Genomic DNA, 27,663 nt, shown 5'->3' on the forward strand with positions numbered 1-27,663 from the left:
AGTACCACAGAAAAGAAGCGAAGTAAGAAGAACACCAATAAACATACGAAAAATGTAATTCTCCATCTTTGGAGATGCAGTCCTGATTGCAGGTGTTGCCACCACTCACCATACACTCAGAGGCACGTTACCAATTTCTTCCAAGCTACAAAGGAAGTGAATTGGACTGTGAAAGACCAACCCAAATTGTGTTTGCATTATTACAAATTTGCAGGGTAGTACAATATCTCAGGGAGGAGATTGCATCTCCTGCTCTCCTGGTGCATTCACTACAGCTGCCGAATATCCCTGCTTTTTAAAGTTTGATAGAAATATCTGTTAGCTATAGGTACATTCCTAAACTGCAAGGGTTTTTTGCCTGTTAGTGAATTTTTCTGCTTTTTAATCCGAGAAGTAAGAGATGCTTATTGAGTTCAATGAGATTTTCTCCCCTACAATCATGCTTAGGATAGGTGAAACAGACCTTGGGGGAGGAGGAGGGAGGGCAGGGGAAGAGAAGGAAGAGGATAGGTTTGATCATTTGCATGCTTATTGAGTTCAATGGGATTTACTCCCATGCAATCATGCTTAGGATAGGTGAAATTGACCAAGCAGGAGGAGAAGGGGGAGGGAGGGCCGGAGTGGGCAGGGGAGGAGGAAGAAGGAGGAGGGGGAGGAGAGGAAGAAGGAGGAGGGGGAGGAGAGGAGAGGTAGAGGAAAGGCAGGTCTGATCATTTGCATTCTTATTGAGTTCAATGGGATTTACTCCCGTGCAATCATGCTTAGGATAGGTGAAACTGACCTGGAGGAGGTGCAGAGAGGGGGGAGGAGGTGTAAGGGAAGGAAGTGTAGGGGCAGGGCGGAAGATGGAGGGGGAGATTGGGTGGGTGGGCACTGGGCAGATGGAAATACCCTTTCCTTGCAAAAGGAAACCATTTTTAACAACATCATTGTTTTTTGGAGTTTCCACCACCTTTTTATTCTACAGCAGGCACATGTAGTCTCCCACTCAAATTTAAACCAAAGCTGTCGCTGGTCACATCCACACCAGATACTGATTCCACTTTAAACAGCCATGGCTTTCCTCAAACGAATCTAGGAAGTGTAGTTTGTGAAGGGTGCTGAGAGTTGTTAGGATATGCCCTATTTCCCTCACAGAGCTACAATCATCAGAAGAGGGGGTAGCTGTTAAACCACTCTGGCCACTGGAATTGTCAGTGGACTAGGAGTTTCCTAACAACTCTTAGCACCCTTCACAAACTACGCTTCCCAGGATTCTTTGGGGAAAGGCAGGACTGGAAAAAAGTCTGGTGTGGGTGTGGCCCCCTGATTAGCCAAGCCAAACAGCTGTTAGTCTGGCTTTTAGAACCCTGGCAGTTGGTTCTTACTGAGCATGCCTGCACTGTCATAAACTCCAATGTTAAATTTCTTAAATTAATTAAAAATCAGCCATGATTTTTTAAACATTTAAACTGCAGAAGATGAAGATCAGAGTATGGGGTAAGGTCTACAATAGGATTACAGGTACTCTGTGAACATGGCTGATTTTTAATGAATTTCAACAAATTATGAGACTACCGACATAAAAAGTTCAACGGGTCTGGTTTTTTCTTTCTTGTTTTATACTTTGAACTCTAGATTCTCTCTGAGAGTTTTGTGTATCGCAGAGGATTGTTAAGCAAGTGTTTTTGAGTTCAGGACTATAAGTTTTGTAATATTTTGTTTTGAAATGAGGTTATGGGAAGTATCACAATGGCATGAGGGAGTACTTTCAATTTAACATTGTGGAATGTGAAAACTCCATGCTGGCTATAGTATACAGCCACTCTTGTGCCTGTTTAATTATGGTCTCTAGCCTATTTAGCTCTGGTACTGAAAAAGGGGATTGTTGCTGGACTGTGCTCTAGCACAAATTAAGCTCTGGGTCAGGGTAGCTGCAAAGAATGAAGAGCAAGACTCTGAGAGCTGGAGGAAGGATTTTAATTACTTGTGAACAGTTATTGGATAGGGTTAGTGAAAAACCAGGACTGGTTTTATTTCGGGGAGGGAGATTGTGCTTTCTAAAGAGGCCTTCCTCTTTCAACAAGCCTTTTAAGTTGTGACCTTATCCCAGTCTGCTTCTGTGTTGGAATTGCTTTTTAATATGTTTTTAAACTTTTTTTTTTTTTAAACCAATATGTTTTTTAACCTTTTTTTAAACATGTCTTCAAAGCTTTTTAAAAAAATGTTTTTAAAGTTGTTTTGTTTTAATGTATTTTAAAGTCTGTTTTTATGATGTTTTAAAGTGTTTTTAGTGCTTTTGTTTGCCACCCTTGGCTCCTGCTGGGAGGAAGGGCGGGATATCAATCAATCAATATGTAGGGAATTATGTGGTGGTAGTAGGTGCCCACCCCAAGTTCTTAAAAGTGACACATAAGACAAGCCCTGCGGGATCAGACCAAAGGCCCATCTAGTCCAGCATCCTATTCTCACAGTGGCCAACCAGATACCTATGGGAAGCCCACAAGCAGGAGACGAATGCAATAGTACTCAGTCCCTCCGCATAAACAGAGCTTTGCGCTCTATAATACAACTTTGGTTCAAGAGAGGGCAGGTGTTTATCCTGGAATCAACGGTCCTCACAATACTGGTCTGAAACAATCACAATACTTTCAGCTTGGTAGAAAATTATACTCAGGGCTGTTTGCACTCTGCGTTTTTTTTTTTGGGGGGGGGAGCAACATTCTGCAGAGAAACCCATATTCTGCAAGAAGATATACTGAATTCTGGCATGTATAAATTATGTACCTTTGTATGGGTCCTTTCACTTTGAAAAACTGATTCTGCTTCTGCTCATGGTGAGAAATGAGGCAGTAAAATAGGCCACTGAAACTCTTATCTTCTGACTACTTTACTTAGCATTCTTTGATTTCTGAGATTTTACCAGGTATTGCTGCTCATACAACAGTCAGTCTCTCACTCAAATCATGTTTAGAACTACCTTCTCCAACCTGATGCCCTCCAGATTTTATTGGACTACAACTCCCACCATCTCTGAGCGTTCACCTGGAGCTGATGGGAATTGGAGTCCAACAGCTCCACTTAGAAATGCAAATGATTAAGAAGGATATAAACGTTTTAATTGACCGACCGACCAACCAGAAAGCACCAGCTTGGGAAAAACTGGTCAAGAAGCTACCTTAAAAAAAAAAAATTGACCTGCTACTTACACAGTGCCAAAAAGGTGTGTTTTGAATTCATCAAGACCAACACTCTTCTCAGCAAATCCTTGTTCATAATATAGTTCTTGATATGATATGTGTGGTGTTCCACACAAAAGGTGAGCAGTTCCAAAATTAAGGCAAGCAGCTGTGCTGTTTGATAGTTGTCTACAGAATGAACAAAAGTCAGTTAGGTACAATGAAGCCTGCAAATGCCAAGGTCACTATAAAAGTAGTATTAGCCCAAGAATAAGACTTTCCCCAAGCCACAGGGAAGCTCCTAGCCTTTCTTTCCATCAACCAAGCTCGAGATTGAGAACTCTGAACAAATAGTTGCAAGGGGCCCAGGTTCTCAAAGCACAAGCTGGGATCCTAGGTCTAGCAACATTTTTATTCAAAACATTTCTACCTGGCCTCTCTGAGAATTTAAGGTGGCTTAGGCTTACTAACTCAATTAAACATGTAATAAAGTAAACTCAACTCAACAAACTTGCAGTAAAACAGTTAGCTGCTGCTACAGGAGACATATATACCTCCTGCAAGACCCAGGAATGTTTCTGAAAGTTTCTCTAAAGTACTTAGAGATTTGTGAAAGGCCTGTGCAGACAACTGCTGTGCTCACAAGAGGCTGATTTCACACAGCCATTTATGAAATGCATTTAGATGACACATTCTTGCAACCTCCACATCATGCACTGAGTACGCCTGTGAATACACATTTAGAGGGATAGCTAAAACCAGAGTTTGCCAGTTCAGACATTAAAACATTCAAGAGGAGCTCTGCTGAATTATATCAAGGCTCATATAGTCCAGCACCCTGTTTTCACAGTGGTCGACCAGATGCCCATGAAAATCACACAAGTAGGATACAGTGCCTTGCAAAAGTATTCAGACCCCTGACCAATGCTCTCATATTACTGAATTACAAATGGTACATATATAATAAAATATAATATTTTATTTTGAAACACTGAAACTCAAAATCAATTATTGTGAAGTGACATTGGTTTTATGTTGGGAAATGCTTGTAAGTAACATAAAAAACGGAAACATTTTGCTTGCGTAAATATTCAACTCTCACACATTAATTCATGACAGATGTTCTTGGAGGTCACTGATTCATAGGGTCGCCATAAGTCGTAATTGACTTGAAGGCACATAACAACAACAACAACACATTAATATTTGGTAGAGCTACCTTTCTCTGCAATAGCAGCTTTAAGTCTTTTGGGGTAGGTCTGTACCAGCTTTGCACACAGTGTTGGAGAGATTCTGGCCCATTCTTCTTGGCAGATTCGCTCCAGGTTGTTTTGGACGTTGCTTGTGAGCCACAATTTTCAAAGAGCGCCACAGATTCTCAATGGGATTGAGATCAGGACTTTGACTAGGACACTGTAGGACATTAACCTTTTTGTTCTTGAGCCACTCCAAGGTTGCTTTGGCCTTGTGCTTGGGATCGTTGTCCTGCTGAAAAGTGAATTTCCTCCCAAACTTCAGTTTTCTAGTGGACTGAAACAGGTTCTCTTGCAGTATTTTCCCCTGTATTTTGCTCCATCCATTCTTCCTTCAATTTTAACAAGATGCCCAGTCCCTGCTGACGAGAAGCATCCCCACAACATGATGCTGCCACCACCATACTTCACTGTAGGGATAGTGTGTCTTGAGGCATAAGCAGTGTTAGGTTTGCACCACGCATAGCAATTTGAGTTTTGGCCAAAAAGCTTCATCTTGGTCTCATCTGACCACAAAACCTTTTCCCACATTGCAGCTGAGGCACCCTCATGCTTTCTGGCAAACTCCAGACATGCTTTCAGATGGTACTTTTTGAGTAACGGCTTCTTTCTTGCCATTCTCCCATATAGGCCAGTGTCATGCAGAGCTCTTGATATGGTTGACTGGTGCACCATTATTCCACTCCCAGCCACTGAACTCTGTAGCTCCTTCAAAGTCACTGTTAGCCTCTCTGTGGCTTCTCTCACTAGTCTCCTTCTTGAGCTCTGAGTTTTGAGGGATGGCCTGTTCTTGGCAGTGCCTAGGTGGTGTGATGCAGCTTCCACTTCCTGATTATTGATCCAACTATGCTCACTGGGATATCCAAATACTTGGATTTTTGTTTGTACCCTTTCCCTAATCTACACATTTGTATTACATTATTTCTCACTTCTGTAGAATGTTCTTTGGTCTTCATTTTCCTTTAGATCCATAGCCTGACCAATAATCCTTCAACAGTGGGGTTTTTATCCTGATAATGTGCCAGCAACTTTAATAGTTCACAGGTGGAGTCCAATGGTAAGGTGACTGTGTCCTCGATAGGGGAATTTCTTTCATCTGTGTAAACTGGCAGCTTCCACAGTACAGGGGTTGAATACTTAGGCAAGCAACATGTTTCAGTTTTTTATGTTTCTTACAAACATTTCCCAACATAAAACCAATGTCATCTTACAATAATTGATTTTGAATTTCAGTGTTTCAAAATAAAATAACATACAGAATGAAATTACAATGTACCATTTGTAATTCAATAATATGAAAGCATTGGTCAGGGGTCTGAATACTTTTGCAAGGCACTGTAAGTGCAAGAGGACTCTCAGCAACTGATATTCAAAGGCATACTGCCTCCAATACTGGAGGAAATACAGCCGTCATGGCTAGCAGCCAGTGGCAGCCTTATCCTCTGTGAATTTACCTAATCCCATTTTAAGTTATCCAAGGTAGTGTCCATCACTACATCTCGTAGTGAATTCCACAGCCTAATTATGGGAGGTGCGAAAGGGTACTTTCTTTTGTCCATCCTGTGTCTCCCAACACTCAGCTTCGTTAAATGATCCTGGATCTAGTATTGAGAAACAGAAAAACTTCTATCCACACCAAACTGGGGTTTGACATTCACCCAGAAGCATGAGAGAACACCCCATACATATGGCTTGCTCCAGATCCCTCAAGCCATGATTTGGCAGATCAATGAATGTGATGTCTAAATGCGGCCTTCCTGCTGTGAACTGAGAATGTCATTTCCCCACTTTTTAGGGTGATGCCAGTCTCTTGAATGTTTTCAGGATGTGGCAAGTGCACACATCATCTTATCATGTTCCAAGCATTCAAAGGGCCTCTGTGCCAAAACTGCCAAGGAAAGCCAATTCTTGCAACTTCACCACATGAAGGACTGTGATGGAACATATTAGCTTTGTTTGGGGACTTGATTTACTTTTTTCTGCTTTAGAAAGAAAATGATCCATTCATACAATGAAATAAAAATAGATTTCCACCTACCCGGGCAAATTGTATTACTCTTGTTGCTTCCAACTACTGGATCTTAGAAAAAGTGAAAAAATTGAACACTGTTAAGTTGCCTACTTAATGAATGTGGCATAGAGAAAACATTTCAAGACAAGAGGTATATATTTTATTTAAGGGTCAGGCAATTTTTGACCCACACGTGTACCACAAAAACCCATCCACCCACTTATTTTTTTTGGAGGAGGGGAAATCACACCACTGGAACCCACCTAATTTTGTCTATAATTCCACTAAAGCCACACATGCAAATAGTACGTGGCTAGTCACTAAAAGTGGGTGATGAATGACAGGAGACATGCAAGTCAGTTCTGTGGTCGTGGAAAGCTACAACTCCAAAAACACGTTATTGAGCTTCATTCTGTTTTGCTTTAATTGCAACAACTTTCAAATCTCAGAACTGCTTAAGTTATATTGAAAGACACAGGTTTTTTTGAGGACCCTCTGTGCCTGAAAAATAAGCAGCTTGGATTACACAGAACAGGAAACTATGGTTTCCCACTATCTGACCAAGCCTGCAAGAGCCTTAGGCTTAGTGCAGGAGTTCTTAACCTGCAGGCTTTAGGGAACTGGGTGCAAAAAAAATTAATCAATTTCCAGTGCAATAAAATTGTATGTATGTATTCACTGATGGGGTCGATAGCATTCATCAGATTCTCAAAGGGTCTGTGACCTCAAAAAGGTTAAGAACCACTGGCTTAGCATTTTTCCTTTATCTTCTCTTGGAAGCCCACAATTTTAAACTAACCACATTTCACTTTGACATCCAAATGTTTGATCTACAATGAGTAAGAACAAGTCTAGTCTTATTCTCAAAGCACAACTCCACAAGGCTGGATATCAAAGGTTGGTTTAAAAGCAGAAGCTTTTACCTAACCCTCCCACCCGAGCATTCAGAACTAATGCTAAACCAGTTTAGCACAAGGGGAACAAGTCTGGGTGAGCCCTCCCCCCAGTGCAATCTTGAGATTGGAAGTGTTTGGTTTAGTTTTCAACTAACTGCACCTATTTGTTTTGTCTGGATAGGGCTATGGCTAGTGTAAACTACGTTTAGGACAGCCTTCCCCAACCTGGTACCCTCAAGTTATTTTGGGCCACAGCTCCCATCATGCATGGCCATTGGCCATGCTGAGGCTGATGAGAGCTGTAGCCCAAGATATCTGAAAGGCACCAGGTTGGCACAGATGAGTTTAGGGAAACAAGCCAAAGTCATAAAACACCGTTTGAAGTTGGTTTGCTTCCCTAAACCACAGTTAAGACTAAGCACAGTTTGGGACAGGCCACAGCTCAGTGGAAGGGCATCTGCTGAGCATGTGTAAGGTTCCAGGTTATCCCACTCTATTTTGTGTTGGAATTGCTTTTCAATATGGTTTTAAACCTTTTTTTTAAAAAAACAATGCTTTTTAACCTTTTAAAAAAGATGTCTTCAAAGCTTTTTAAAAAAATGTTTTTAAAGTTGTTTTGTTTTAATATATTTTAAGTCTGTTTTAATGATGTTTTAAAGTGTTTTTAGTGCTTTTGTTTGCCACCCTGGGCTCCTGCTGGAAGGAAAGGCAGGATATAAATCAAGTAATAAATAAATAGATAACTATGTAGGGAATTATGTGTGGGTTCTTTCTTCTTCTTGCAATTGTGCTACTAGAGGAGAAAGGGGCGTGTAAGCTCCATGGCTCACGCAAGTAATGATAAACCATTGCTGTACATTACATGTGAACCAGGCCATACTCTACTTCCACCCGTCTTCTGCAAATCAGAAAAGAGCTCCGGTTTGTACAACCAGGGCATGAAATCATACATAGTTCCAGTATAAGTTAGTTAATTCATACAACACAGCAAAAACACAATTTCTCTTGCAGATGTCAGCAAACATCTGCATATGTCCTGAATACAAAAAGGTGGACAAAGGAGAATATTTTATTGTATTTACTGTATTTTGTATTTTATTGAATTTAATATGTACGCCGCCTAGAGTGGCTTTGGCCAGATAGGCGGCCTAAAAATTAAATTATTATTATTATTATTAAGACAGAAAAGACAATCTAACATCTGATCTTACCTTTGTCGCCTTTGTCCTCTGATGTATTTGCCAGGAGTGGAGCAGTGAGGACATGCATACAATGGTTGTAGAAAAAATTGAGAAACTCACTTTTCTCAGTTTTCTGAAACAGAAAATACTAACTATATTAGCAAATATTTTAAGAGCACATGAAGTCATACAGCTGACAAATAAAAAAACAACCAAGTAAAAAGAAATTAATTATGCTGCATCCAATACTTTCAACATATCTACCCAGAAGAGTTGCAGGTCATGATACTCCCGTTCTGTAAAATCTGGGTGACAGAGCAAGAGCCTTCTCTGTACTTGAATCTCAGTTGTGGGACTCCCTTCCCCCATCCGTTTGCATAGAATCCAAACTGTTCATTTCCAGGTGCCAGATTTTTTTTTTTAAGTCCCAGATGCTTAATATTTCTCAGTTTTAGCAGCTTCATGACATTAAATGACTTGAGGATGCGGCTGCTGTGACATTAAACTCTTGTTTTATTTTCCCTTTTATTTATTTTCATTAGCAGCAGTTTTAAGATATGCTGTAAAATGCTTTGAGACTTATACAACGGAAGGCAGGATTAAAATGTTTTACACAATAATAATGCATGTGCCCATCAGTGCAAACATGGACACAGCTATGGTGCACTGACTTTATTTATATTCTCTCCTGCCCAACCACAACAGGACAGGAAGATGCAGTGTATTCTTATTTTACCTCATAACATCTTAGGAGGTAATGGGTGCTTAGATGGAAACTTGTCTAGCTACCTTTAGATTGTAAGCATGAACTCAGTCCTTCTAAATTCAAAACCCAACTCCTTCGATTGCACCATTATGGAATATAATATTGTATTATATATACACTTGCCCCCAGTCCAGATTATTTAAGACCTTAGTTTGCAGGCAATGGTGTCACCCATGCCTCACTTCCCTCATGGAGCTTGCAGACTACCCTATCCATATACGATATTGATGCCTTTCAATTCCCTGGGTAGCAGAACACATAATTCGATCCAAGAGTGTATGATGTTTGAACTCAATACAAAATGGTGTGCAGTAACTAAAACTCCATGCATATGAAAAGTTACACACATGGTCTCATAAAACATACTGACATCATGCTGTGGGAACTACATTTGATATGAATTAAAACCACCATTCCAGTTTTGTGGATGAGTTGTGGATACATACATATACATTTTTTAAAAAAAACATGCTTCAAAATATATTTGCCAGAAATGCAGTCACTGCACATTTTTGTAAATAGTATAGAAGTTATGAAGTGTGCCAAAAGACAAGTAGATTTTATTCAACATGTTTCTTAGACAGTAAAGTTTCTTTACCCCTTTCCATTTTCTTACATTAGCTGTGGCCAACATGTTCTCAGGATCAATTAGAGTACGCAAGAGCCCCATTAACTGAACAGCGCCCCCAAGCTCGGGGTCAGTGTCACAGATCATTTGCTCAATGACTACGTTTATGAGGAGAATATCCTGAAACAAACAGAGACAAATTAGATCTTCTGGTTAACAAGTGATATTTTTCTTGGGGGTTGGAATCTATGTCATTTCTCAGTTTTTGCTATTCTTTCTCAGGGTTGCGAAGTTAGCCATCTTTGTTGGTGAGGGCATTAATTTCCTCTTGATGAAAGTAAAGGAACTGGCTGAGCGTTCATTATTATAACATTGTAGTTCTCAGATGTTTTCACCCATGAAGTCTGTTTTGTTGCTATGTAGCCTACCCAAGATTTTAACCATTTGTTATGTTTTTGTTATGCAGTATTTTTGGAGACTGTATGCCAAAGACAACACACGGCCAAACTGAACCCTATGCAAATTTAAACTGATCGGGGGGCCAGTTGCTACTCCAGGTGTCTATCACCTCCAGAGGCTACCAAAATGTTTTTGCTCAACGCTGCACCTGCATTATTTGTTTACATGCAGTTTCCTCCAGGTGCACACATACAATAAGAAAATGTGGTAACTGGGATAGATCTAGCTGCACCCGAGAGGACAGGGGAAATGAAGAGAAAGAAGCCCAACTTCACAGGTTCAATATTACCTGCTTAGATTCTAATGCACCAAAAGCCTTCAAATTACCTAGCCAATCTTCTAGAGCTAGCATAAGAGAAAATTGGACTACTGCACAGGACTACTGGAACCCTCCCCTCTTCGGCTCCTGCCTCTGTTATGAGATTTGCAGCCAGGCTACTACTTATGATGACTATTACTTGAAGTTCTGTTGTTCAGTTAAGGGAGGGAAACATTCAAGCTCCAAACCAGAGCATTTAGCACACGATCTCTAGACGTAGACAATGTGTGTGCAATTTATAAAAAAACACTCTGGCAAGCCTATCAGGCAAAAGAAGGTGAGAAGCAGCTACTTAGCCATGAGGAACAGAGAAGCAAATGAGAACTCAGTGGCCCAGGACTGATGCAACCATTGTTGGAGGAATGTTTCCACAATGAGCCTTTATCTATTAAACAAAAACTTTTAACGGTATTTGGGATTTTGAGTTGAGAACCAGGCACTAAAAACAAAAGTGATGATATCCCAAGCCTCACAAAAGGCTCCATCAAAAAAGTATATTGTGCAGTCTGTCACAACATTGCAGCCTGGTCATTAATAACTCTACTTCCCTCTTATCCAGGTGAGGAATCTCTCATGTCAGCCTAAATTATTGTTCAGAATAAAGTCTATGCACTCAAATTTACACTGAAGGGGGCAGGAGAGAGAAGAATGTCAAATACTGAAAAACACTAATATTTTGGCTTGATAAAATCAGGGTTTTAGTTGCCTTTCTAATATGGACCATATCATAGAAGCATACTGCATCTTTCTTACATCATCACTCTGCTGGGCTTCCTGCATTACAAATTCCCGGACCATGGATGGACTGAATTCCACCAGATAAGAAAATATATCTGTGGCAGCAGATCTAACTTGCAAATCATCCATTCCCTGAAATGCAAATCATAGCAGCTTAGTGAACATGAAGTATTTTGGATGTAGTAATATCATACAAAGAAATTAAAATGAAGTAAATTTCCGATTTCAAACATACAAAAAATAATTCTATTTCTATAAACCATAGACATTAAACCTTTCTACATCACACTCAAGCCTATAGATGTGAATTGAAGGGCCTTGATTTGGACACTTCCCTATAAAGCAAAAGCAAAAAGAGACAGAAACACGGTTAGAACCCTAAATGCAGTAATACAGCAACTAGTACGTAGGGACAAAGAGAACTATTACAACGGTTATTGTATAGAAATAGAAGAGGACAACAAAAAAGGTAGAACAAGAGCCCTATTCCAAAAAATTAGAGAAATTAAAGGGAAATTTAAATCAAGAGTAGGGATGTTGAATAATCAACAGGAAAACACACTGACTGACCGAGATGAAATAAAAGGAAGATGGAAGCAATACACTGAAGAACTCTATAAAAGAGATGCCAGGATGACAGATTCATTCACGGAGGAACCGTATGATGAAGAACCAGAAATTTTAGAATGTGAGGTGAAAGCTGCTCTGAAAATACTTGGAAGAAACAAATCACCAGGAACAGATGGCATACCAACAGAGTTGCTATAAATTACTGAGACTGAAAGGCTCTTACCATATATGGAGCAAGAAATGCTAGATGTCCAAGCTGGATTTAGAAAGGGAAAAGGTACCAGAGATCATATCGCAAAAATACGTTGGATAATGGAACGGACCAAGGAATTTCAGAAGAAAATTATCCTGTGCTTTATAGATTACAGCAAAGCCTTTGGTTGTGTAGATCATGAGAAACTATGGAATGCTTTAAAAGAAATGGGGATGCCAAAGCATCTGATTGTCCTGATGCACAACCTATATTCTGGACGAGAGGCTATTGTAAGGAAAGAAACCGACTGGTTCCCAATTGGAAAGGGTGTGAGATGGGTGTATTTTATCACCCTATTTGTTTAATCTATATGCAGAATATATCATACAGAAGCAGGATTGGACCAAGATGAAGGTGTAAAAACTGGAGGGAGAAATACCAATAATTTAAGATACCATACTCCTAGCAGAAACCAGTAATGATTTGAAATGAATGGTGTTGAAAGTTAAAGAGGAAAGCACAAAAGCAGGACTACAGCTGAACGTCAAGACTAAAATAATGACAACAGAATATTTATGTAACTTTAAAGTTGACAATGAAGACATTGAACTTGTCAAGGATTATTAATACCTTGGCACAGTTATTAACCAAAATGGAGTCAATAGTAAAAAATAGGACTGGGGAGAGCAGCTGTGAGAGGACTAGAAAAGGTCCTCAAATGCGAAGATATATCACTGAACACTACAGTCGGGGTCATTCAGACCATGGTATTCCTGATCTCTATGTATGGATGTGAAAGTTGGAAAAAAGTGGATAAGAGAAAAATCAACTCATTTGAAATGTGGTGTTGGAGGAGCGCTCTGCGGGTACCAGGGACTGTGAAAAAGATAAATATATTTTAAGGTCTGTTTTTATGATGTTTTGATGTGTTTTTAGCGCTTTTGTTTGCCGCCCTGGGCTCCTGCTGGGAGGGTGAGATATAAATCAAATAATAAATAAATAATTGAGCATTAGAACCAATCAAACCAGAACTATCACTGGAAGCTAAAATGATGAAACTGAGGTTATCCTACTTTGGACACATAATGAGAAGATATGATTCACTAGAAAAGACAATAATGCTGGGAAAAACAGAAGGGAGTAGAAAAAGAGGAAGGTCAAACAAGAGATGGATTGATTCCATAAAGGAAGCCACAGGCCTGAACTTACAAGGGTGGTTTATAACAGATGCTATTGGAGGACGCTGATTTATAGGGTCACCATGTCGAAATCGACTTGAAGGCACATAACAAAGCTGCATATAGAATTTGTGGTTGTTAGTGAAGATGATGGGTTGATCCAGAGTCCTTGTGAGTTCTCACAGGATGCTCCCACTGGGGGAAAAAGGGGGGGGCAGATTTTTGCTGAATCCTCCTTCCTCCTGCAGCCTCCAGAGAAATTGCTGTACAAGATAGGGAAACAGCAGGTGATGGTGGGGGTTGCAGGGGTAAATGGGTGAAAATCACCTACCCCTCCAGCAGAATCCTCTACTGGATCTCAGTCCCTTCCACAAATGGACAGAGCTCTTTCATCTGTGGAAGGTCAACTCTGGGTCCAATTCAATTTGACTTACAGGATAAAGATTTGAAAATGTTTCTTCCTCGATCTGTTAGCTACTTTAAGATTAGCACTGAGCATTCCCCTCCCAGTTTTTATACACACACATTTGTCACAACTTCAGTGATTACAGAACAAAGGTTGTAGTCCAGATTCCTGCTGTATATTTAAATGAGCCTGTAATTATTCAAGTATCTATGAACTATATGTTTTTTCAAAAGCTCTGCATGAGTCAGAGAGTGGTATTAATATCAGTCAATCTATAAAATATTTGAAAGCCACAAATGGCTCAAAAATATTAAAACAAACTATTGCACTTTACCAGTCCAACTTACCATTACTATTTCGAGAGCGGGAAGAATTCCTAACTTTGCCAAAGTTTTGAAAAATGTGTCTCTGTTCTGAGGTTGCAATGTCTGTGAAAATGCACAGAACTCTTTGAAGAAGTTAACCTGCAGAAGATGAAAAACATTAATACAGCAAGTTTCAGTACACTTCTAATAAGTTAACATTAATACAGCTACTGATATTAACAGAGTATTAACACATTCAGATTTCAAAAGAAAAGTGATTTTAGCACAGACTAGAGATACTGAGGCCAAGAAGTAGGACAGAAGAACATTGAATTGTAGCAGGAACAAGAAAAGTCGGATAGGAAGCTTCCCTAGCACAACCCTTAGGCTTGCTTTGGTTCTTGAGTACTATGCCCGCATTTCCAGACTTCAGCTACAAAACCAAACAAATAAAACCCAACTGCTGGAGTCCCAGGTTGCCAATGCCAGATTCCATAGTGCAGGTATACACAAAGACAGTCATGGCAATGGCTTTTTCACACATTACATGGCAGGAATTTTTTTTTATTTATTTACTCATAAAGCACCATCAGATGCACATGACACTGCACATAAAATAACACAATAAGAATAAACGCCTGGTCAAAAAGGTGTACAATCTAAATAAAATAAAATGAGGTCAACAGAGGTAGGGAGGGGAGAAAATAGAGGACAAAGTGAGGGGTCACAGTCAAGCCTGGCTCTCTGGTGAGTACACTTGCATGATACCTGGGTTTCCACAGGTCTGACTCACTGACAGTGTAGTGTGCACTAAAAAACCCTTTGCTGTACCCTTAAATAACGTGGTATACTGTTTACCTTGACTTATTTTGCTCTATTGCTGTTCACTAGTTTATATCAACTACAAAAAAACTGCACTCATACTCAGGTCAGAGTGGAACAATGGTATTGGACTAGGACCTGGGAGACCAGGGTTGAAATGTATACCTCCATGAAGCTGTGACCTTGGACCAGTCAACCTACCTCCCAGGGTTGATATGAGGATAACTTGGGGAAGTGGGGGGGGACCACATATGCCACTTTGATCTCCTTGGAGGAAAGGAGGGATAGAAATGTAAGTGGTTAACCCTGGCCCACTTCACAGACCCCTTGAAAATGCCTTGCTAGCAAACATTTCTTAAGAGACAAACAGGAATTATGATGGCAGTGTACTTGGAGGACAGCAGCATGCTTATGTTTCCCAGGTTAAAAGCACCCAAACTGGACTTACCAGTTCACGCCTTTTATCATCATCTGTAGCTTCGTCAGTTAGTTGTGCAAAAACTTCAGACAAAAACTTTTCATCTTCCTGTACGATACAGCAATTTTTACATAGTTATGACACAAAGACCTCTATTCTTATAGTTGTAATACAAAATCAGGTTTATTATTATTATTATTTATTACCCACCCTCCACCCATAGGTCCCAGGGCGGGCTACAACAATTGTAAACACATAATTAAAAACAGTTAAAAACAACATCACAGAAAATAGGGTGGGTCCTAAAAATATACATCTCAGGTGTCAGCCAGGGTAAAGAGGTGTGCCTTCAGCATTTGTGGAATGCTGTACAATGAAGATGCCCAATGAAGTTGCCAGGCACACCTCAGTGAGGAGGGAGTTCCACAGCTTAGGGGCTGCCACAGAGAATGCCCTCTCCCAGGCCACCTCCCTGAACTTCTGAGGGTGGTGGAACCACCAACAGTGCCCCCTCTGCTGCAAGTTAGCCACTTATAACTAGTTAATTTTGTGTACCGCCAAACTAACATATCTGCCTGTACTACACTGGTTATTCTTTCACAACTAATGGCAGATTTCATGGATTTACAAGTCTTCGCCCCCCTCCCCGAGAGCCCCATTGCTATAAAGCAGCATTGGGTATGAACAACTTCATTTAAATTTACCACAAACAATTCTTTCAGTCATAATGGCCAACTTTGTGCCCAATCGGTATAGGAACCTGGCTGAAGATTCCTGTAAGTACCCATGCAATGAATTGAAAATTCAGATGAGTACAGTTAGTACAGTAGCTAGATTCTGTCTCTCTCAACACTGTTTTAAGCAGACCAGCAATTCAACAATATCCCCCCCCCAAAAAAAACCCTTTGTACTGCATAAACTGAGGAATGAGGGACCCTCTGCCTCTCCTTCTCAATCCACGTTCTCCAGAGAGAAAAGGATTCCTCCTCTGGCTCAGGTCTCTTTCCTTACTCCAAGTTATTTCAGAAAACATGGACAGGATGTTGGGCCCAATTCAGCACGCAGCACACCCCTTCAATCAGGTGTAAGATCTGAATGTACGAGGCTTCAATCAGATTCACATAATCTCCAGTTATAAGGTGCAAAAAAGTACAGCAGAGATTCTGGAGCAACAATACAGCAGATATCTTTGGATGCCTCACTCAATCAACACTTTCCCACACATTTATATCTGCCCTATGGGGTGCCTCAAGTATCAAACTGACACTGCTTACTTGCTGGTCCACATCTAATTTAAAGAGTTTTAGAAGTCAAAAATTCAGTTTTAAATCTTTTTGAAAACTTCCACTTAATAGTGGCAAGAATATTTGTGAACGCAACAGAACAATCTGGCCAACATTTTTATTCAAGTAGGCAATTTAGGAATGTCTTAAGACTTGCAAGTTTACAGACTCAACAACTACCCTGGTGATGCTAGACTCATTCCCAATTGGTGTATCTGACCGAAAAAAAACATAAAAAAACAGTAAGATGATAGCTTTCTAGCTTTAAGAGCCGCATGAGCTGAGCGTGACTATGAAAGGATTACACAATGGATTAACTGAACTGGGAGAAGGAAGAGGCAGGCATAAGGCAAGCCAGCCCCAACCTCTCTACAACCCTAGCCCTGAAATGAAGTTAAAGAGCTGAAAACATGTTCTTAAAAAATAGTATGGATTGGCTCTTCCAATTCCCTCATAACAAACTAGCCTCTCTAACTCTGAGAAGACACACTAACAGGACAGCTATATTAGTGTTTGCAAGTTTCCACTCATCTGGAAACCGTTCAATTGCACATAAATGAGAGTAACTTCGCTAAGCCAAAACACAGATGTAACACACTTTTAGAATTGGAAGTGGGTGGATAACATACAAATAGGTCAGAGCCAACCTATTCCCAAAATGGCCTACCATCTCGTTATGTCTTCTCTGACACTGGAGTTTACATGCTATTGTTAGTCCCAACTCTTACAAATGCATCATTATGTGAAACTGACAAAAGGTACATAGACAGTCATGACCCAGAAGCTAATGGGCTGCTTCCTATGTACCCCTCTCCAACCAAGGCTTAATGACTGTGTCATAAATTGTCATGCCGACGACATATGTGGGGACACACTCCTTCATTAAATAATCATCATCTAGCTTGGGAGCTTCCAGATGGTAGTCATATGGCTCAAAGATTGACCACTGCAGCTCCCCAACATTTGCAATACAGCTGAAGGTACAAACTGTTCTCTTCCTTTCTTCTCGACCACATGTGTCATGATTTCTATCTATATCTCCGTTTCTATTATTGTAAAATAGAAAGATAAAACGCACCCTCTTCATAACACCTCCATAGCATCATGGAAATAAGGATTCCCACTTAATCTGCACATAAAACTGTATCACGATAAAAAACTGATCACTTTTATCTTTGTACAGTGGTTTCTAGTTTTTAAATGTTTTAAAAATAATGGGCAGTAATGAAAACTATTATCTGGACTCCCTCCCCGGGATATTCAGATAAACACAAGTCCAGTGATCAAAGCTTGTGAAGTACTGCATAATACCACTTTCATATATTTATTTTATTTCCTGCAATGTTAGGAAGCAAAGAAGACAGGAAGTATGTAAAACAATATTAACAAGGAATATAGTTATTTCTTCATTTGTGCAATGCATAGGCATAGGGACATTATTTCAGAAAATGGAACTGTACTAGAGAGTCTCAAATACTAAGTAAGCATTTATCTGCAAGTTACAATTTAAATGTTTCTATTTGCTAAGTTTTTATAAAGTTTTTTAAAAAAAACACCTACTGGTTAATTATTATTACAACACTGACTACAGCAAGCAAGGCATATCCCTACAAAGGGTACACTGTACATCATCTCCAGAACATTACCCGTGTTCCTCTGCACTTCTGTTTTCCTCTTGAAAGTAGATTAGAGAGCTCTGATGTTATGAGGATAACTTCCAAAACATCAAGTGGACACGAGATTGACAAAAAACATAAACTGTGCATAATGCATCTCTCTCTCTCTCTTTTTTCAACCAGCAATCCACCATGGCATAATGGAAGCCACTTTTGAAACTGAAGCAATCTTCAAGGTGTTTGCAACATGGCATGGCACTGGGAGGGGGCAGAGCTCCGATTCCACCAGGAAAGTTAAAAATAATCCCATGGGTATGCATAAAAAGCCTTGGGCTGACTGCTGAAGTAGGTCTTTGGACCTCAGCCATCAAGTACAAGTAATTCAGATCCTCCTCATGTACATATGCTCTTTTCCAGCGGCTACTACTCACAGCATTGCAAATCAGAAGAAAGATTCACCCAACATCTATTCATTCACAGTGTTTCACTTAGAGCCATGCAGGCAGCAAGAAACCTCAAAAAGCACACCAATTTCATGTTGCCACAACAGCAGCAAGACGGACCAAAATAAAAGAGAAGCTGTTTCCAAAACACAGTTGTTGGCAAGTATCAAAAATATCTCCTCCATGTGTTCTGCTTTTGGAAGACAAGGGGGCGATGGAAAAGGGAAAATACCATGAAGTTGCTTTAGGGCCTAGCTTTGCATTTCTTAGGATGTATTATCTATTTAGATGTTTGTTCCACTTGATGCCAAAGAATCCAACTTACACTATATTTAAAACAAAGCATTAAACATCAAGAGCAACATAAAGCTATATAAAATATCAGAAAAATCCCACTCTTTTAAAATGCCATCCAATATCAGTTTAGCCCCCACCATTAAAAGCCAGCTCAAGTAAAGGGCCTTGCAGTATTTCTAGACAACTCTTAAGCCTGAGCAAAGGAAGAACTTCCACAGTTATATAACAGTTACCAAGGGCCAAGCTACATGGACTTGGGGCACAAGTAAAATAGTCTAGATTAGAAGGAACAAAGACAATCTCAGTGGTTATATGAGGATATGGGGGCACAGGTAGTCATAACTTGCGAGGCCTAAATGGGTTGGATTATATTTTTTTAAAAAATACATTTTATCATGTCTAGAAGGCAAATGGAAACCAGTACAAACACTGATATATTATACTCTGGTTTACCCTTTCTTCTGAGATAAGTCACCATGTTCTGTATCAGCTGCAGTTTAACCACCGAACAATGAGCAGAGGCACTGAAGTTTGATGGGCCTCAAGGCATGACGTTTTAACTAATTTCCCCAAAGTGATGAGCGTGACAGCAAGCTCAGCCAATCAGATGCCATCTTTGAGGATGCAGAGCTAATGAGGGCACCAGAGTGCTGAAGGCCCCCACAGAAGTGGTTGTTCTGAGGAAGTTTAGTTAATTAAAATGGTAGTGGACAGCTGAAGCTTTGGTTAAGGGCACAGTGATTCCTAATGTTGCAGCAGCTAGTGACTGTTGCCTGCCTGGTGGTAGGGATAGGGAGCGATTAAACAATCTAATACTGCAATAGCCCAAGCATACAACTACAATAGCATGAACGAGAACTAAAATGCCAGACCTGAAAGAAACACCAACAGCCCTTTGGCCAGTGGCATTGGTGGGAAGCACTCCTGGCCACTACTATCATCGGCTGCACAAGAAATAGCAACAATATCCAGGATCCAAAGGGAGGCTGAATGTTGTCACCAACGGATACTCTATTTCCCTCCAGCAACTATCACTATTCCTTTAGGGGAAGGGTCGTAGCTTGGTGACTGATTTGCATGTAAAAATGTGCCAGACTGAATTTCTGTCATCTCCATGAAGGGCTGGAAATATTTCTGTCTGAAACTCTGGAGGCTGGCTGCCAGTAGAGAATACTGAACTAAACGGACCAGGAATCTGACTAGGTTTCAGCTTCAGATCAGCTCATTCATTCAGCCTCCCGCTACAGCAAGACGGCATAAAAATAACATGGAAGAATCTGGGAAAACATAAAAAGGAGGGGCAGATGTAGTGGGGGTCTCATCAGCAGGCTGACCTTTATTCCAAATCTCACACAGCAGGATGCCACAAGAGAGATGCTAAAGCAGGGGTGGATAACCAGTGGCCCTCCAGGTGTTGTTGGACTCCCATTTCCTATCAGCCCCAGGCAGTGTGGCCACTGCTCAGGGACAATGTGAGTTGTAGCTGAGTAATTGCTGAGACTCTCTTGCCGAATAAGAGGCAAATCATTCCAGGGAGGTCTAACAATGGAAAAGTCGGTCATATCTTACAGAAAGAGAAGTAAAGGTTCTGGAAATCACGAAGTCATAAAAAGGAGTTAAAATGAAATATATGCAATACCTACTTTCTCATTGAAACTAAACTTATATTACTGCTTTAACAAAATGTATTATTTAAAGCTTAATATATACAATTGTACTATTTGGTATATTTATGACATACGCAGAGTCTACTCATAAATAAATCTGCTTTGCTGTGGAGTTTACTCCCAGGTAAGTGTGCATTGGACCAGTCCCCAAAGTATAAATGCCTTACAGTGCAATACTATACATGTCTACTCAGAATTGTCCCACATGAGTTCAGTAAGACTTATTCCTGTGTAAGTGCGTATAGGTCTACAGCCTTAATTTGTACACGCAGAAGGATAGTAGACACAGAACACTTGCTTTTAGTATCTCCAAACAAGATTAAATGTCTTTAGAAGTTGGCAAGCAGCACTACCTGAAGAAAAAAGACTGGCATGTTCCCCTCATGAAGAGGGGATCTTGATTTGACTACTGTTTTTGTGTGTAATACACTCAGGAACCGTCATTCTCTAATGCTGGTGTAATGTATGACTGTCTTACATAATTTTTTTCAAACTACATATTTTGAGTAAAACCTTGTCTTAAAAAAGCATTTTCACTCCATTCCATTGGAGTGCTTTTTTTTCAGTGTTCCCATAAATGTCCAGTTTTACCATTTGAAAAAATAAAAAACTCCTCAGAAAATAACAGTGGATATTCCCCATACTTTTGAGGGTTTTTTATGGACCTTCACATCTCTAGTCAGTTTTCATTTACATCTTATAATCAAAGGTTCAAAAGATTAATCAGGGTACAGTATCTTCTGTTGCTCTCTAGGGTTGGGTATGCTGGCATGGGCATACACGAGTGGCAACAAACGGCACTGATCCAAGCCATCATGCAAAGACTTAGTCACCTTCTGTCTTTTCACTGGAGATGGTGAACTCAAAACTGAATTGAACCCAAGCAATTGTCTATGGAAGTGGGCAGCAAATTCTTCACAATTACATTAGGAATAGATGACCCATCCAGAACAGTTCCAACAGATGACACACTGCAGATGGTGTGGCAGAGAATAAAACTTTGCAACTGACACAGTCTTTTAAAAACTACATCACAATACATTTCTTTTAGCATTATTTAAATCTACATTTGTTCTAATCTACCTTCCAGAAGTCTGTAAACTGCCCTGTGCTGCCACTTATGGGCTTCACAGGAACAATCTAAATGCCAAGGTTTACAGCCTCCGGAGTAATGGAATCCAGTCAACTTCATCAGGTTCCTATGGGCTGACCTATAAAAACTGTAGCCCAAGACTATATAGAAAGGAAGGGATCTACGTTCCTAAGTTTTCGTGTGACCATGACGGAAGTATTTTCTTCAATATGTTCATTACAATCACTACAACCTACAGAATTAGGAGTACCTACAAATAAGCGTGGACATCTCTAATAATTCTAGCATATGTTTTTGTCCAAGCAGTTTGGAGGGTAAACAGAAGATTTTCTAAACATCCCCAGCACCTTGTAACCCTTTTTTTGGCCAGTATAAAAATATTTCCTACATTTAGGAGTCTTATAACAGTGTATTTTAAATAAAATTAGGCTAGCAAAAATACAACCACCTAAAAGGACATATGATTTCTATATGTGGGGAAGGGACCACAAGACATTCTTTGCATGCAGAAGGTCAATTCTAACATCTTCAATTAAGAGGATGAGGTACCTGGTGATACGAAACATCTCTGCCTGAGATCCTGGAGTTGTTGCCAGTCAGAATAGAAAATACTGAGCTAGGAGGACATAAAACAGCTTCCTGTGTCCCTCACATGCAACTCCCTTGGTTTAGCTCAGTTTTTCTTCTTAATTCAGTGCAAAATTTTATAGGAATATCTTGTGATGAACAAGGTCATGCTCAGGAGATTTTAATTTCCTGTATATTTTAAAAAGTTTTTTTCATGAGAGATTTGACAGATACAGTATATATTAATCATATGTCTGCCAAGAGAAATTACTGGGTTTGCTTTTGATTTAGCTTTGGAACCTTATGACTGTTGCATAACTTTATAAAGAACTAAAACTGTTACAAAATGAAGGAGCTGTATCTTTTTTATACAGCCTGCATAAAATGTTCTTCAAACATGTTACAATTCACATATTACTATTTACAGGTATAAGGTCGCTAATGATAGCATTTGTGAGAACCACCATCTGCCACAAATAAGTCCACTGCTGAAAGTCACCCATCTCTCACATCACACAGGATGAGCTGATTGTAATACATATGGCTTAAGAGGAATGCACTATGCTTATGAAAGGTCTGTGAAATATACCACTAAGACATTACAGTGAAGAATAAAACTAGCCAAGGGGGTGGGTGGGGAGGAACCATCAGAACGACTAAATGAGGAGGTTTAAAAGCATATAGAGTAACCAGCACTGAATTAAAGGCATATTACAGTTAACCTCATATTCGTGCATCAAATCATCCAAAATGCAATCCTTCCAAACATCTACTTTCACTTACCTGCAGCATACTGACAATCTCGACTTTGTTAAAGAAAATGAAAGAAGTGAGGGTAGAAAGAAAATTCTCTTCAAAAACAGATGGTGTTGGCAAGATGATGTCCTGGATATACTGTACCCTGTAAGTCTGATGAATCTTTTGTCGAAGTTCAGAGTCTGTTATGGGTATGACCTCTTTAAACTTTGCTGTTTTGGTCAAGAATTCTCTGTGCCTTTTTGGCTGAGCTAATGCAGGGTCATACTCAAGGCATCCCACAACATCCATAATGCACTCGTCTGAAAACATCACCTCAAAAAGAGTTGCTTTATTGAGGAACAAAATTCCTCGAATAATTTCATACAAATGATGTAAGCCTTCAGTATTTTCTAGGTTCTCACAAAGCTGGAAAAGCTGCAATAATTTTTTAATGTAGCCTTCGTTTTCCAAAGCCAAGGCTAATTTTTCTCTACGGATGGGTGACGAGAGAACTGAGGTAACTAGGTCTGCAATCTCTTCGAGTTTGTTGAGTTCACAAGTAGGGAGATCAATCAAATGACTTGTTTCTGGCATTTCCTCAAAGCGTTCTTCTTCAGATTCATCAATGAGGTCCTGCGTGACTTCCACTGAAGGGTCTTTACCTTGAACCTATAAATGGAAATATGAACAATTGCTGATTCATTCTAAAACACACAGGTGACTGTTGGTGGCAGAGGAGGAGGAAATCAATAATTCAGTCAAATCACATAATGTTAATAGTCTTCTGCCATTCTGCAAATGGACCAGAAATGAAATGGAGCTGATGGGCTGCACAAACTCCAGTTCTGCTCTCATGGCAGATTCCGATATTATGAAAAGGAGGCGGAAATTTCCTGTGGCCCATGCATGTAAGTAACTGTTCTGAACATGACTCACTGGGGGTCAATGGTTCTATTCACATCCCAATGCAATAGCTGTCATACAGGACAGTCACATGCAGACTGTAGTGGCTGTAATTCAGACACAGGAGTACTCTTCTAGGAGACAAAGCAACCCACATACTTGGCTTAAAGCTCACTCCTAGGAATTAGATGAAAGTGAGGGATGTTTCACACATTATATTCCTCTACCGGTACATGTAGAACTGCCTCTAACCAATGTATGCCATACCTACATTTTTAAACAACACCTAAGTATAGAAGAGTGTTCTTTTGGCACATGTTATAATTGTACCTTCAAAGATGTTAGATGACAATTTTGATATATCTTCTTTCCAAGGATAGGTGTTGTCCATGTAATCAACTAGAATTTGAAACAGTCTCCCATGTGTGTGGGTTTGTTTGTTTTTTATTGTAGATTTTATCAAGGGGTCAGCGCATCTATAATCTACCCACTTATGAAGAAGCTTTCTGCTTGATTCTTAAGAGACCCTTTTGAGTATTTCTGGGGGGGGGGGGGTCCAACAAATCCATTACGAAACAGGTAGCAATATACTTAGATGTAGTAGTATTTCTTAATGACTGTTAGCTCTCAAATCATCTCTGTTCTTTTGATTTTGCAACAATGTAACAATTTGTACTGTTAATGGTTGGTTTGCCACCTTAAAAAGTTGTTGTTATGCTGAACTGTAACTCATGTACATAACATGTAGGCACACAGCAGAATGTTTCCACTTGCTTGCTACATCACACATACACATGTTAGGGAGCTTGGTTTGACTTTGGCTCTCTGAAACATGTACTTGGGATGCCACATGCACATTTGCTATCATGAAAAGCAGGCCTGAAATACTGCTCTAAAAGGGGGCAACTGAAAAGCACCACACTCACTGAACAAGCAGGTAAAACTGCAAAATAAAGTCTGTGACCTGATGCCATAAAGCTCCAATGCCATGAAATTCTGCTACTATGCTACACATAAGCAATAAAAATAAAGGTGTAACTAAGTGGTCCAGCAGAACATGATTTCCATTTTTAAAGTGGGATTTATAAAGAATCTGATTGGAATTAAAATGTCCTAAGAGCTTTAAAGGTGACGAGGACCTTGAACTTGTCAAGGATTATCAAAATGTCAGCACAGTCAGTACCCAAAATAGAGATAATAGTCAAGAAATCAGAAGAAGGCTACGACCGGGGAGGGCAGCTATGAGAGAACTAGAAAAGGTCCTCAAATGCAAAGATGTATCACTGAACGCTAAAGTCAGGATCATGGTATTCCTGATCTCTATGCATGGATGTGAAAGTTGGACGGTGAAAAAAGCGGATAAGAGAAAAATCAACTCATTCGAAATGTGGTGTTGGATGAGAGCTTTGTGCATACCATTGACTGCGAAAAAGACAAATAATTGGGTGTTAGAACAAATTAAACCAGAACCATCACTAAAACCTAAAATGATGAAACTGGGGTTATCGTACTTTGGACATATCATGAGAAGACATGATTCACTAGAAAAGACAAATAATGCTGGGAAAAACAGAAAGAAATAGAAAAAGAGGAAGACCAAACAAGAGATGGGTTGATTCCATAAAGGAAGCCACAGACCTGAACTTACAAGATCTGAATAGGGTGTTTTATAAGAGATGCTATTGGAGGTTGCTGATTCATAGGGTTGCCATAAGTCTTGACTGACTTGAAGGCACATAACAACAAACAAGAGCTTTAAGATGGTTTACCTTACCTGGCAAATTTTTTCCCAGATCTCATCACAGCCAGCTTTTTCTTGAAAACTCAGGGCTAAATCATAATTCTCTGCTTCTGACCAAACAATCAAAGTATCCTATTTCAAAATGAAAGATTACACTGATTATTTGATTCCAGTATACAGTATAAATTAGGTTTATATATTCAACAAAGCAACTTCCACTGACTGTGTTGAGAAAAGAGGATACCTTCTTTTTTAAAAAAGTATGCTATCTTTGTAGAACAGCTCTTTTCTTTCACAACTTCCCATCCAAGCTTTTTATTAAAAATATTAACCCTCCAGTTTAAAGACAAAATAATATTTACAACTGAGTATACAGCACCTAGATGACACTATTTATAGTTATAACTTACTATAAAAATTGCCAATGGTCTACACTGAATTTAGCTGAATCTTCTTTGGTTATGTGTGTCTATATAAAGGCCAAGAGATTACCTATGGTCTTTAAGATTATATCCAAGGCATGTATGGAAGTTTATAAAACTCATGTAGCAAGCAAAATGATCATTCTCACAACCACATGAGGTAGATAATTCATATACCTATTTTTTAGAAAGAGCACTTGCAAAGGAGAGGCAGGAGACTGCAATGTTCCCAACAGAAAAACACTTTTTCCTCTGACAGTATGAATATCTGTGATGATACAGATACAATTTGCATTACCTTATTTATGGAGAGTTCTATTATCGTGTGTAGCCTTCACTGTTAAGACATGACACATAGCACTAGTCATGAACATTTACTTGACCAGAGAAAATGGAAAATCACCTCACCTCTCCTGGTCTTTCTCTCTTTCAGAGAAACAAGTTCTCAAGCAGGCAGAGACAGTTGTTTACCATGTTCATGAGGACACAACAGTTGTTGAAAGGCTTCCATGAATACACCACTTAACTAGTTCTTAACACACAACTTGTTTTCAAAACATACAACTGATGTCTTTATCATCAGAAAGCCATACAATAAAGCAGGCATGGGGAACCAGATGTTGTTGAACTACAACTCCCATCACCCCTGCCCAATGGCTATGCTTGGTGGGGGTGTAGTTTAGCAACATCTGGAAGGCTAGAGGTTCCCCACTTAAAACTACCCTCTTCCTGAAGCAGCATTAATTCAAATACATTGTAGAAGCACCTTTTAAAGGAGAGATTCACAAGTTCATTATTTTCTTGCCATCTTTGTAGTCACAGGATCAGTAAAAGCTAAAAGGGTAAGGTTTTCCCACAGTTCAAGAACACAGCACAGAGACCCTAACTCACATTAGTAATTGTAACAATGCTCATTAAAAAAAAACTCTTAGAAAAAATCATTTTAAAAGCAGAGGAAAATAGTTATGTTTTACAACTCTTTTTGTGTGTACAATAGCATGGTTAGTATACATTCAAAGATTAGCATTAAATAATCTTAAAAATATGGGTACCAACTTGGAACTACATTATTGAGAACAGAGATCTGGCCACTCGTGCAACAGAAGCTTGCTTGTGCAATGGAACTTCTAGTTTCTGTTCTCCCCCCTCCAGCCCCTCATGTGCCCCCTAGGTCTGCTCTGGAAGGCCCTCCCAATCATCCAGAGCAGATTTTTGAGGAACACAGGAAGGAGAAGCCCCACAGCATGCACAGATGTCTGCTTGCTCTGCACCGCATCTCACCCAGAAAGAGTAGGAGATATGTTAAAATGAATTAATCATAAATAGAACCTTAGGGAGATCAAACTGCAGAACAGCAAAGACACATACTTGAAGAAATCCAAAGACAAGGTAGTTTAATCAAAAGCAAAAACAAATAAATAAAACATCAATAACATTCAGGTAACAATGCTATTGCTTTTATTGTCTCAGGCATTTTAAAAATGCAAACCCATACTTCTAAAAAGCTACAATTTAAATAATTTCTGTTTATATCTGAACTAGCAAACTTTTTCACAGCTATGTTTCTAACCTTTACAGTCCATGGTGTCACATCAAACCCCAGCTCTGGTTACGTGGGTTTAAGAAGTTACGACTCTTATCCAAAATGCTCC

The 27,663-nt window shown here is 39.6% G+C and overlaps 2 protein-coding genes across 5 annotated transcripts in view; both read right to left on the reverse strand.

Moving 5' to 3' along the window:
* The window catches only part of PPP4R3B (protein phosphatase 4 regulatory subunit 3B), a 46,051-nt gene that overhangs the window by 14,069 nt on the left and 4,319 nt on the right, over window positions 1–27,663 (reverse strand). For 3 of the 4 annotated variants that reach the window (XM_061625760.1, XM_061625759.1, XM_061625757.1), the window contains exons 3-11: window positions 25,623–25,721; window positions 22,991–23,614; window positions 15,272–15,349; window positions 14,044–14,160; window positions 11,365–11,481; window positions 9,864–10,013; window positions 8,530–8,632; window positions 6,450–6,491; window positions 3,189–3,347 (exon numbers count right to left, since the gene is read on the reverse strand). In XM_061625760.1, coding sequence (XP_061481744.1) covers window positions 3,189–3,347; window positions 6,450–6,491; window positions 8,530–8,632; window positions 9,864–10,013; window positions 11,365–11,481; window positions 14,044–14,160; window positions 15,272–15,349; window positions 22,991–23,539 — 1,315 coding nt within the window. In that variant the 5' untranslated portion in view covers window positions 23,540–23,614; window positions 25,623–25,721. The remainder of the gene's footprint in view (window positions 1–3,188; window positions 3,348–6,449; window positions 6,492–8,529; window positions 8,633–9,863; window positions 10,014–11,364; window positions 11,482–14,043; window positions 14,161–15,271; window positions 15,350–22,990; window positions 23,615–25,622; window positions 25,722–27,663) is intronic. The other variant, XM_061625758.1, reaches the window with a different exon arrangement.
* Window positions 21,859–27,663, reverse strand: part of PNPT1 (polyribonucleotide nucleotidyltransferase 1) — an 80,039-nt gene continuing 74,234 nt past the window's right edge. The window contains exon 28 of the mRNA XM_061625762.1: window positions 21,859–22,024. Within this exon, the coding sequence (XP_061481746.1) occupies window positions 21,922–22,024 (103 nt within the window). The 3' untranslated portion in view covers window positions 21,859–21,921. The remainder of the gene's footprint in view (window positions 22,025–27,663) is intronic.

Source organism: Rhineura floridana, chromosome 4, assembly GCF_030035675.1.
Source record: "Rhineura floridana isolate rRhiFlo1 chromosome 4, rRhiFlo1.hap2, whole genome shotgun sequence".
Lineage (NCBI taxonomy): Eukaryota > Metazoa > Chordata > Lepidosauria > Squamata > Rhineuridae > Rhineura > Rhineura floridana.